The following is a 13209-nucleotide window of genomic DNA, read 5'->3' as shown; positions in this document are numbered from 1 at the left end:
CAGACTTTGGCCTGTTCAGGTCATTGGTTGAGAGACTCCCTTGGGACACAGTCCTGAAGGACAAAGGGGTCCAGGAAGGCTGGACAGCCTTCAAGAAGGAAATCTTAAAGGCGCAGGAGCAGGCGGTCCCCATGTGCCCTAAGAAGAGCTGGGGGGGAAGGCGACCGGCCTGGCGGAACAGGGAGATTTTGCTGGGACTCAGGGAAAAGAGGAGAGTTTATCACCTCTGGAAGAAGGGGCAGGCCACTCACGAAGAGTACAAGGATCTCGTTAGGTCAAGCAGGGACAAAATTAGAAAGGCAAAAGCCCAGCTAGAGCTCAGTCTGGCCACAGTTGTAAAGGATAATAAAAAATGCTTCTACAAATATATTAACAAAAAAAAAAGAGAGGCAAGGAGAATCTCCATCCCTTACTGGATATGGCGGGGAACATTGTCTCCAAGGATGAGGAAAAGGCTGAGGTACTTAATGCCACCTTTGCCTCAGGCAGTCCAGGTATTCGCAGGATATTCAGCCCCCTGAGCTGGAAGATGGGGATGGAGAGCACAATAACCCACCCATAATCCAGGAAGAAACAGTTAAGGACCTGTTAAGCCACCTGGACACCCACAAGTCTATGGGGCCTGGTGGAATCCACCCGAGAGTACTGAGAGAGCTGGCGGAGGAGCTTGCCAAGCCACTCTCCATCATTTATCAGCAGTCGTGGTTAACAGGGGAGGTCCCAGAAGACTGGAGGCTTGCCAATGTGACGCCCATCTACAGGAAAGGCCGGAAGGAGGATCCTGGGAACTACAGGCCTGTCAGCCTGACCTCCGTGCCGGGGAAGATCATGGAGCGGTTGGTCTTGAGAGTGCTCACAGGGCATGTGCAGGACAACCAAGGGATCAGGCCCAGCCAACACGGGTTCATGAAAGGCAAGTCCTGCTTGACCAACCTGATCTCCTTCTATGACCAGGTGATCCACCTAGTGGATGAGGGAAAGGCTGTGGATGTTGTCTCCCTGGACTTTAGTAAAGCCTTTGACAGCATCTCCCACAGCATTCTCCTAGAGAAACTGGTGACTCGTGGCTTGGATGGGTTTACTATTCGCTGGGTGAAGAACTGGCTGGACAGCCAAGCCCAGAGAGTTGTGGTGAATGGTGTTAAATCCAGTTGGTGGCCGGTCACAAGCGGTGTTCCCCAGGGCTCGGTTCTGGGGCCAGTCTTATTCAGTATCTTTATTGATGACCTGGATGAGGGGATCGAGTGCTCCCTCAGTAAGTTTGCAGATGACACCAAGCTGGGTGGGAGTGTTGATCTGCTGGAGGGTGGGAGGGCTCTGCAGAGGGATCAGGACAGGCTGGATTGATGGGCCGAAATCAACTGTATGAGGTTTAATAAGGCCAAGTGCCAGGTTCTGCACTTGGGTCACAACAACCCCATGCAACACTACAGGCTTGGGGAGGAGTGGCTGGAGAGCTGCCCGGTGGAAAAGGACCTGGGGGTGCTGGTTGACAGCCGGCTGAACATGAGCCATCAGTGTGCCCAGGTGGCCAAGGGCATCCTGGCCTGTATCAGCAATAGTGTGGCCAGCAGGAGTAGGGAAGTGATTGTGCCCCTGTACTCGGCACTGGTGAGGCCGCAGCTTGAATCCTGTGTTCAGTTTTGGGCCCCTCACTACAAGAAGGATGCTGAGGTGCTGGAGCGTGTCCAGAGAAGGGCAACGAAACTGGTGAGGGGTCTGGAGCACAAGTCTGATGAGGAGTGGCTGAGGGAACTGGGGTTGTTCAGTCTGGAGAAGAGGAGGCTGAGGGGAGACCTCATCGCTCTCTACAACTACCTGAAAGGGGGTTGTGGTGAGGTGGGTATTGGTCTCTTCTCCCCAGTAACCAGCGATAGGACGAGAGGAAATGGCCTCAAGTTGCGCCAGGGGAGGTTTAGATTGGATATTAGGAAAAATTTCTTCACTGAGAGGGTGGTCAGGCATTGGAACAGGCTGCCCAGGGAGGTGGTGGAGTTGCCATCTCTGGAAGTGTTCAAAAAACGTGTGGATGTGGCGCTTCGGGACATGGTTTAGGGAAGGTGTTGGCGCTGGATTAATGGTTGGACTTGATGTCTTGAAGGTCCTTTCCAACCTTAGTGATTCTGTGATTCTGTGATTTTTAAACTGATAACTAGTCATTTTAAATTGCACAGTTTTCTCATGACTGAAAATGGTATTTGTGAGCAAGGCCATGTATCCAGCTAAATGTCTGCAGCAGATCTATGAACTAACAAATTGGAACATTCAGTGCCCTGATGGTTTGATGGGATTAGACCACTTCTGTTTGTACGCTCTGCCACTAACCAAGGAACAAACAGAATTCGTCTCCTTAATACCCATTAGTCTGTCTCTAGCACCCAAAGCCAAAAAGCACCATGTATACGTGTCTCTCAGGACTTTCAGATGCAGTTGTGGGAATTGGAGTCCAAAATCTCTGCAGACTAAATGCAACATCACTCCTCTGTTCTGCTAGCACAGCCAATAAATCAGCAAATCCCAAGGGATTTTATGTTGTCCCTTGGGGGAGATGACTGCAGTTGCATAATCTATTAGGTCTAGGATGTCTGTCAGATCTCGGGGGGTTCCCTAGGCATGGAGAAGCTGTGCAGCTCCTCAAGTCATCCTCTTGAGATGTTTGTTCTGGGTGGGGAGGAGACTCAGTGTGGCTATTCTCATACTTCATGTACTGAGTGTTTTGAAGGTCCTTGCTCTGCTTGTCACTTTCCCAAAGCCTTGCACATGCTTCTGAGGTGTCTCTACAGTGTCCAGGGTAGAAGTGTGTTTTTGCGCTGTACCAGCATAGCAGTAATGATCCAGGCTGTCGTCTTTCCACACCCGCAAGGGGGATGTGATTGAGCTGGGCTTCATTGTCTGCAGCGAGGACGCCTGTCCTTTCAATTTTTGAAGCTGGAGGTAGGAATGCCATTCAGCTGAAGCCGGCCAGTGCTTCTGTCTGCACCATGTGTGCAACTCCCTTCCCTTGGGCTGCGGCCACACGTGTCTCTCAGCCGAATGTAGGTGGGGGCTGCTGGTGGGAGCAGAAGCGTGGTCCCCTGCCACCATCAGCCTCTTCTCTTGCCTCTGCGCCGCTGTGACCAGATCAAAGCAGTGGGTTGGGTTTAAGGTCCCCAACTTGAGATCTGAGTTTTTGAATGTTTGCTTTTGGTTGGGTTAATTTAAAGCTGGATCGGTTCCCTCACTGGGTTCATTTGCACTGTTGCCCAAATGACTGTGCCAGCACCTGAACAGGATACGGGGTGGGAGGAAAGCTGTGATGTTGTTTGGAATTGCCTGATCCCAGATTTAAGGTGTTTGTGAAACTGTGGTACATAAAGTCGATGGCTTCACCACCTTAGACCTTGCAGCAATTCTGTGGGGTAAGACATGTTGTTGGCCCTGTTTTTTTCGTGGAAAGACTTGCCTGGAGTGCTGTGAGGGATATGTAACACAGCAAGGGAAAAGGAATTCAGTTCTCCCAAGCTCAAAGCCACATCATTGCATCGATACCAGGTAGAGTGAGGTGTCTCACCAGGCTTTAGTCATGGTCCTGTGTCGCAAGGCTGAGCAGAATCTCATTGCACAGGAAAAGCCACGAGCAGGCAGTGAGTTCACAAAAAACACAGCAGCAATCCTCACTCCGCTCCCTTTTCACCTTTCCTGAGAGTTCAGGATTTCACGGTGGGCAAAGTTGTCTTGCCCAGGGCCTCCTGCCAGCCTTGCCAGAGGTGTGTTTGCAGAGGGGCTCTTGCAGACTTCATCACGGGAGCGTTTGTTCCTGTTCGTCTTATATTCTTGTGGGTTTGGTTTCTCTGATGAACAGTGGCGATTAGGCCTTGCCCCACCTGTTTGCTGCTACCGTTGCTTCTCCGAGATGGTGGTGTGGTGTGGTGTGTGTGTCGTGTCGCACAGCCTGACAGCAGGCAGCCTGCAAGCAGCTGGAGCATAGCTGCGGACAGGACGAATGGTGTGATGCTCAGAGCTACAGGCAGTTTTAATCCAGTGGAGGGTTGAGTCTAAGCAGCACCAAACACACTTGTACTGGCTTATAAAAGGCCACAGAAACGTACCTTGAAATTTAACTTCCAAATTTGTTTTTCCCTCAAGATTTCAGCAGGCCTTATTGCATTCCTTGCTATAAATTTAATCGTGAAAAATGTGCCACAGACAAAAAAAATTGGATTCAGAGTTTTGTTGTCCAGAAAGCCACCACTTTGGCTACACTGCAAAAAACCTGGCATGGCGTAGAGAGCCACAGCCTGTGTGAGACTTGGGGAGGTGCTTCTTAACCTTGGCCGCAAGCCGAGGGTTGCTTGTCCTCGAAAGGGAGATGGTAGCTCTTGCATACCCAGGGCTATTTGACTGCACTCCCTGGGTGTTATTAGCCTCTCTGCTCCATGACTGACTTTTCCTTTGCCCTTTCTGCCTTTTTCCCTGTTTATTACGGCAGGCAGAGAACATCGCGTCCCTTGTGTGTGCCATCGCCCACAGAGCCCGGGGCAGGAAAGGGCTTGTCGGTGACGAGATGATGGATCGAGCTTGTTCCTGGTGTGCTGTAGCTCTGTGCCCACAAGACTATGTTGAAGTAGCAGCCGGGTTTACCAATGCCCTTGCTTTCTGCTGACATAAATTGTGGTTGGAGAGCTTAGTGCTCTGGGAAGATGGAGGAGAGGGCTGGCCATGGAGTGCGCCTGCAGCCCCAAGGAGGTGAAACCTCTTGCAAGCTCGGCTGCAGCAAGATTTTTCGTAGCTTGGCGTTCTCCTTTGACTGCATGTGTTAAAGCAGACTTGAATCCTGCCTGAAGGCATGGCAATCTGTGAAACGTACCCGTCGGTGCTTTCCAACACCTGTCCGTAGTGGGCTGGGTGTCCTCACACAGTGAGGGCAGCGAGGTGAGGGTTTCATGAGGATCTGTGTGCTCTTCTATCAGTCGCTATCTGTTAGTCATTAATTTGCCCTGTCTTACCTGAAAAGCAAGTTAGCACATTTGCCAGTGTCATGGAGAGATGGTTTGTTAATTTTAGTTTTTAAATACCCCTTGGGGCTGGAGGTTTCAGTTCTGCAACGATCTGCACTGCCCTTCTCCAGCCAAAAGAAGAGTAAATTTCAATATGTTTTAACCACGCCATGCTTTTTCAGAAAAGAGCATAAAAACTAGTGATTTGTCTGTCCTGCTAAGGACATCACAGGTCCCGGGGGGGCCAGGTGGGGGCTCTGAAAGTGGCTGTCTTGGCTGAGGTTTCTTCTCCATGCCCTGGAGAGCTGCCTGACAGACTGGGATGTCAGTGATGCTCTGTGTGTATCATTTCCAAAGCACTTTCTGATATATCACGATGAAAGGTTCTTGAGAAATGCTAAATAGTATTATTAGTGTAAAGCAAACATACTTCTTAATATTTCTGATCCTAAAGTGGATCCAGATGCTTTCTTATGGCTGCTGGGTCTGCTTTGTTTTTTCTGCAGCTCAGTGTGACCGCCTGTATTTCTTCAAGTGAGATGGGATGTGGTAGAGCTCTTGCCACAGCATGCTTTTGTCAAGTCTGTAAACCTTTATACTTATACACACTCACACAAAAAAATATATATAAAAATGAAACAATTACTAGCTTACTGGAAGACACCATTTCCGAGTCTGACACTTCACATGCATGCCAAGGAACTCGGAATAAACTCAGTGATCATCAGTTTTTATGATCACAGCAATCAGTTCAGCTGTGTAGGGGAGAAACGGGATTTGGCTGCATAACTCAAAATAGTCGCCAAAAGAAGTGGTCCTGTCCGTCTCTCCACAGCTCTGGTACGAAAAGAACATTAAATGCTCCCTGATACCAGCCACCAGTTGCGTTTTGTAACTTGTGGTTGAGCTTTGTAAGAGGTAACTTTCCAGTGATGTTTCAAGTGTAAAAAAAATGTTCCCCTGGATTTAAGGATTGTTAATATTTTCATGGTTTCTCTCCTACAGAGGAGAGCAAGTCTGCCCTGCTGCATAAGGGTGGCACTTTATATGGGCTGGGGTTTTACCAGAGCTGGTGCCAGGGTGAGATCAAAGCAGCAGGAGCAGCTGGGTGGTCCTTCCTTTTGAGCACGCCGGCGGGAAATGTGTTCAAGCCAATGTTTCAGTGATGTTTTAGACCCTGCTTGGGGAGATGATGCTGCGGCATCTGAGGGGACTGCCAGCTGTGCTGAGGGGACTTGACACTACCTTGCAAAGACTGACAAATACGGAGAGTGTGGATGGGCATTTTGCTGGTGAAATGTTTTGTTTCAGTAACTAATATTAGTAGATGTATCTTCAGCTGGTAAAATCTCTTGTATTCTTAAAATTGGTAATTTGTTAAAATCAGATTTGCTACATGTTGCCATTCGCTGGCACTAGAAGTAGCTGCCCAAGGTTTCTTAGGTGGTCTACGAGATCCAGGGCTTACACTGAATCCTATGCCATTCCCTGCCAACCAAAATGGGAAATAGGAAGTTTTAGAGTCTCAGTTTTCAATAAATTTGGACCAATCAGAGATCCATTAGGAATATTTTTGCTCCATGTACCTTCTCCATCCAAGCTGAAGACCATGTTCAAACTAAGTGACAGCTCGGAGGTTGCAGCTGATTCCCCACATCTGTGCTGAGCACCGCCTATGCTCATCAGCTCTGAGACATGGTTGGTGTATTGAGTGCTAAAGTCTCTGAGAGTGCTCTATAGGGACCAAATCTAAAAAAAGGCACGTCTGTGTTGCGCACATTAAACCCCCCGAGAAGTAGGATTTTGGGTCCTGTCTAGCTTTTGCAGTTTTCTGCAGTCTAGAGGCTGTATAATTACATTTTATTGAATCCATCCTGTTATTCCCTTCTGGCATGGGATGCTCCTGGATTGATAGAAAGTAATTAAAAATCTGAAGGTTCTCAGTCATTTAATACAACCTTTCCTGTCTTTTGTCCCGTGTTCTGAGCTTGCTGTGCTTCCATGCAGTTTTTTGGCTTCTTACTTAAACAGGGGAAGAAATGGCAAAGGAAAAGGAAGCCAGCTGAGTAGGCAGCATGTACTTAGAAGAACTTAATGGTGGTTCAGGCTCCTTGGTTAACAGCCCTGTCTTGGGCGGACAATACAGCAAATGACCACAAATTCTTGGTATATTAGTTTCTTATCTTGTTTTATGGGTTTGGAATTACACCAGTGCTGGTTTTCCAGCACGGGATGCCTGGTCTTTGGTTTGAAACAAACTGAGATAATAATGCCACTTAGTGCATCACTGGTACCAGTGGGATTCACCCTGTCCGGAAATACCTGACATTATTTGGTGTATGCAATCACTTGCTGCCATGCAAAGGTAATTGTTCACTGACCCAGAGAAGACATTTCTTTTTTTCTTTTTCCTTGGAAACTTATTGTGTGCTTTGAACTGCCGAGAAGTACTCAAGAAGACATAAACCCATGAGTTACTACAGGCTGCACGCCTGGAATATGCAGGCCATCTCAACATATGGAGTAAATCAGCATGGCTCTGCTGACTTCAGTGCAGCTGCATCTATTAACCGCTCACTGTAACCCTGCTCCAGATTGTGGGGATGATTGTCTGTGGACACTGGATACAAAAAACCCCCACCCTTCTTTCTTCCCTTTTCATAGCTTTGCACTTTATGAACAGAATAATTGTGCCACAAGTGGAAGTGAAATGGTAAATTATTTTTGCCTCTGTAAAATTACTTTATTTGGACATGTGCTAAGTTTCCTCTCATTCCCCTCTAGTTCCTAAATCAAGTAGTTGATTAATGTGTGCACTTGGTTACTGGCATTCAAAAATACATCAATGATTAGTTCAGCGATAGAGATCGGTGTTTTAAAAAAAACAAAACAAAACACAAACCCACATACATGCACCTGCACAGAAACAAGTCAGGCAGAACTCACTCTGCATAAAAACGTGGTGGGCAGCACCCATGTAAGCCACAGGACTATGGGAAGAGGAGCTGCTTTTCTGTTTCCGTGTGCCAGGAGAAGCAATGCTATCAGGCTTGTGTATGATGGATCAGAGTGCAGTGGTATTGCTGCAAGCAAAAGTCATGAATTTTAATCAACTTTACTGGCTGCCTTGAAATTTGAGTTGAAAGATAAATGTGAAAAACAGGCAGCCTATATTGTTTCTGGAACAAAACTGCCTCTTTTCTGTTGATTAAAAGAATTTTTCTTTTAACTTGATAATAAAAAATACTTCCATCTTAGTTCTAGAATTTTTTTTAGGCTAACTCTTCAGGTCCTGCGAGCCCTGGGTGCCTCCCTGAGCTGAGTGTCACCTACTGGCCACCCAGATGGCTGACCTTGGCTACAGACATTCTAGCCAACAGGGCTTGTTGGCTGGCTGCTTTCAGTTGTTTTAAAAAAGACAGTTTTAGGGCTTTATTTAAATAGTCTTAAGTTTAAAAAAAAACAAACAGCAACTTGTCTGGTGAAAACCGCTGAGTGGACTGTCCATGGAGTTGGAGTCTGGTGTATATTCGTAGGGGAAGTTTGCCACAGCCAACACACTTGTCCTTCCCCCTGTTGCTTCAGGGCTGCTTTTAAGGTTATGTAGTTGCCGTGTTCACTTGGGCACCGGTCTTCCTAATTAAATATAAGTGATTTGAATGCTGATGTTGTCTGAGGGGGACATCTAAGCTTTGGGAACAAGTAGACTGAAACTACGAGCTCATGTCCCTGGACAGAAACACACACCCATGATGTTATTTCCAGACACTGCCAGGCTGGTCCAGGTTACTTTGAGTAATTGAGAGATCTTTCCTCACTCCTGTGCAGAAGTTTCCTTCAGGGGTTATCATAGCAGCTTTTCCTGTTCTGCCATTAAGTCACCTCTACGCAGGAATAACTTTGAAGGATTGTGTGGTGGGCTGACCCTGGCTGGACTCCAGGTGCCCACCAAAGCCGCTCAATCACTGCCCTCCTCAGCTGGACAAGGGAGAGAAAATATAACAAAAGGCTCATGGGTCAAGATAAGAACAGGGAGAGATGTCTCACCAATTACCGTCACGGGCAAAACAGACTAGACTTGGGGAAATTAATTTAATTTATTACCAATCAAATCAGAGTAGGGTAATGAGAAATAAAAGTAAACCCTAAAAACACTTTCCCCCCACTCCTCCCTTCTTCCCAGGCTCAACTTCACTCCTATTTCTCTCCCTCCTTCCCACCAGCGGCGCAGGGGGATGAGGAATGGGGGTTGTGGTCAACTGATCACACGCTGTCTCTGTCGCTCCTTCCTCCTCAGGGGGAGGACTCCTCACACTCTGCCCCTGCTCCAGGATGGGGTCCCTCCCACAGGAGACAGTCCTCCATGAGCTTCTCCAGCGTGAGTCCTTCCCATGGGCTGCAGTTCTTCACGAGCTGCTCCAGCCCAAGTTGCTCCTCCAAGTTGGGTGGGAGTGTTGATCTGCTGGAGGGTGGGAGGGCGCTGCAGAGGGATCTGGACAGGCTGGATCGCTGGGCAGAGGTCAACTGTATGAGGTTTAATAAGGCCAAGTGCCAGATCCTGCACTTGGGCCACAACAACCCCGTGCAACGCTACAGGCTTGGGGAGGAGTGGCTGGAGAGCTGCCCGGCGGAAAAGGACCTGGGGGTGCTGGTTGACAGCCGGCTGAACATGAGCCATCAGTATGCCCAGGTGGCCAAGAAGGCCAACAGCGTCCTGGCCTGTATCAGCAATAGTGTGGCCAGCAGGAGTAGGGAAGTGATCGTGCCCCTGTACTCGACACTGGTGAGGCTGCAGCTTGAATCCTGTGTTCAGTTTTGGGCCCCTCACTACAAGAAGGATGCTGAGGTGCTGGAGCGTGTCCAGAGAAGGGCAACGAAGCTGGTGAGGGGTCTGGAGCACAAGTCTGATGAGGAGTGGCTGAGGGAACTGGGGTTGTTTAGTCTGGAAAAGAGGAGGCTGAGAGGAGACCTTATCGCTCTCTACAACTACCTGAAAGGGGGTTGTGGCGACGAGGGTGTTGGTCTCTTCTCCCAAGTAACTAGTGATAGGACAAGAGGAAATGGCCTCAAGTTGCGCCAGGGGAGGCTTAGTTTGGATATTAGGAAAAATTTCTTTACTGAGAGGGTGGTCAGGCATTGGAACAGGCTGCCCAGGGAGGTGGTGGAGTTGCCATCTCTGGAAGTGTTCAAAAAACGTGTGGATGTGGCGCTTCGGGACATGGTTTAGGGAAGATGTTGGCACTGGATTAATGGTTGGACTTGATGATCTTGAAGGTCCTTTCCAACCGAGTGATTCTGTGGTTCATCTCTCAACCACAAGTGCTGTGTTATTTTCTCTTAGCGTCTTCTATGGTTCAACTCCACACCTAGCTTCTCATCTCCTCTGATAGCTGTAGGTTCACCAGCTGCTTCGTATTAGTGATTAGTTCATTGCAGCTGCAATGAGGCTTATTTGATGCTCTGGGAAATTCTTGCTGCTTTCACTGGTGAGGAAGGCAATATATTTTTGGGGCCTAAATGAGTGTGAAAGGGCATATACAAACCTGCTTAATACAAATTCCAGCTTGTTTGTACTCTCAGTTGGTTACACCCTTGGCTCAGAACCCAAATATTTCAAGAATTTGGGTTGAGGTATATGCTTTCCCCAAAGAGGCATGAAGCTAGATTCCTTTTTGCATCAATAGGTACATTTTCGGTAAGGTCACCGAGTATTTGCTTGCAGCAGAAATGTCAATTCCTTCAAGGGATGTCTAGAGACTTTGGGAGGGGAGGCAATGCGTTGCTCTGGTAGGGGAACCTGGTGGCTGCTCCTTGCACAGCTGAGATGACTTGGCTCTTATTTTGATTGGAATATGCTTGCTGTAAAGGAAATCCACCTTATTTTCATGTCCCTTTACAGGACCTGGGATGCCTTATAGTGCCACGCTTTGCTATACTGAGGCCATTGGCACTAAGCTGATTTTCTTTTTCCCTGAGGCCTTCAAAGCGTGTACATACACCGAAGCAGAAGATTAGTTTCACTAAGGAGGCTCACTTCAGATGCAAATGCTCTGCGGGCTGCTGCACAAATGAAGCCTACCTGATTTTTAATTTTTTAAAATTTTATTTATTTATTTTAATGCCCCACTGGAAACACTCTCTGCTTTGCTTTGCTTGCTCCACCTTTCCATGTTGATACGCTGCAGGTCTGGAGGTCAGGGTGCTGGGAACCTGTTTGGTAGCATTTACCAGTTGTCATAGTACATTGCGGTGGGATCTGTCTAGATGGCTGGTAGGGCTATTATTATTCCCAGTATTATTCCTGGTATTACCTCCCTCTCATATTGAAGTAAGAGAGCATTTGCTGATGCCTCGAGGTGTCCCGACATATCCACACACCGGGTAATCAGCTGCCCGAGAAAGTGCACGAACATCTCGGGGCACAGTGCGTTGGAGTTCCAGGGTGGGATGCAGGCACTGTGGGGTGAGCACTCAATAATCCTCACGCATCCCTTTCCTTGCAGTTACCTGGCTGAGCAGTGCTGGAATGGCGGCTTTGTCTACCTGATCATGTTGCGCCGCATCAAGCGCAAAGCCCCTCTTCCTCCTTCCAACGGCAACAACAGCAACAGCTGTGACCCCAAAGCCAAGCCCAGCCACGAACCCAGCGACAGAGCTGTTCAAAATGGGAAGAGGACCAGGAAGTTTGGGGTCATCACCAGAACGCCAGGCAGCAAGGACAGCAAAGAAAAGCCGGGCTCAGAGCACGGGAACGGGCACTGTACCCCAATGGAGGTGGAGGTTGCTCAGCTAGAGACCTCCGAAGCAGAAAGCAATGGGGAAGAGCAACTTCAGTGCACCGGAGGACAGTACCGGTGCCGGCTGTCAGATGGTGGTGTGCCAGACATTGGTGACCAGTCTGCCCAGGTATGTTTGCACTGGGTTTTTCTAGGGAAGGAAGCAGCAGGCGTGCAAGCAAATTAAAGGAATTTCTCAAGTGGTTTCCCTGGTTCCACTACTCAGGCTGAGAACTCTGGGTGACAACCCAAGCTGTTGGGGCACCAAGCCATGGGATGGGGTCCAAAATGGGGGGACAGGAGGATTAGAGAGTTAAATAATAACTGTGAGAAACCTCTGTCAAGCTCTGTCTTTGATGGAGGTGAAGGTCCTTGTAACCCTGTAAGCGTTGGTCTCAGAATTTCTTCTCTTGAGGCAACTGATGACCTTGTAACACCGGGACCAGAGGTGTCAGTGGACAGTGGTTGTTTTGTCCTTTGGGGCTTCATGTTTAGCTCTGTCTGGGCTTGATTGCATCTTAAAGCTCATGTTAACATTGCAATTGAAGCTTCTTTTTTGATGCACCAGACCACAATGTATTTATTTCTGTTACAAAACTTGTTTGGCCAGTGTTTGGGGACCACATGGAAATTATTGTGAATTTTGCTTAGAGTTGATGAGATGGATGATTTGTTAATGTTTGGTACGACAGTGGGATTGGGGCTTTCATTGCTTCTCTCTTCATCCTAATTGGAATCTCGGCGTTTGTTGCTTGGCTAGAATTGCAGCATTGCTGGATGGAGAAAAATAACCCAAGCCTTGATCAGGTTTCAGTATGCATCTATCACCAGAAGAACTGTCTGCCAATCTTTCCAGAGACACTGATAATATAAACAGATGAATGCTGCTTTGTTGGGCTTGGGGCTTGCTGCAGCAGCTGGTTTTGGTTTTAAGACTTCGAAGCTGGTAACAGAGCAGTACGAGTGGACATCTCATCACTAAATTCTGTTGAGGAAAGCATGGGTTTAAACATGTCCTCTGAATTAGTGCTCCCCAATATTACTGCAGAGTGGTGGTAATGGTAGCTGTGAACTTAAACTAATTTAACTTAAAGTGCGTATTGAAGGGGCTAAAAGCAATTTTTTAAAATGCTGGTCTTGAAGCATAATTGAGAAAACCTGCTCTTCGCATCAGTGAGACAGGTTGGATTTCATGGTGCAACAGGAAGGGGAGGATGTTTGTATATTGTTTTTGCAAGCCTTGTAATTGCAGTTTTTCTGAAAGAAAACATTAAAAGTTTAAAAATAAGTAAATAAATCCTTCAGTATTTTGAAAGCTCTGGTCCATATGAAAACTTCTTGAAACTGTTCTGAAGATGTCTAATTAAACACATGTTATAAATGAAAATGATCAGAGTTTTGTTTTGAGGAAGTGGAAAGCCAAAATACATATGTAAGAAAAAAGAACCTCTTGATCC

The 13209-nt window shown here is 47.6% G+C and overlaps 1 protein-coding gene across 1 annotated transcript in view; it reads left to right on the top strand.

Annotated features, from left to right (window-relative positions):
* The window catches only part of PDZD2 (PDZ domain containing 2), a gene marked incomplete at both ends in the record, with an annotated part of 144023 nt that overhangs the window by 66441 nt on the left and 64373 nt on the right, over positions 1-13209 (top strand). Inside the window, one exon of the mRNA XM_082012980.1 lies at positions 11480-11882. Within this exon, the coding sequence (XP_081869106.1) occupies positions 11480-11882 (403 nt within the window). The remainder of the gene's footprint in view (positions 1-11479; positions 11883-13209) is intronic.

The sequence above is a fragment of the Phaethon aethereus genome (genome assembly GCF_964289735.1).
Source record: "Phaethon aethereus genome assembly, chromosome: Z".
Taxonomy (NCBI): Eukaryota; Metazoa; Chordata; class Aves; order Phaethontiformes; family Phaethontidae; genus Phaethon; species Phaethon aethereus.
This window is presented reverse-complemented; position numbering and strand designations above follow the sequence as displayed.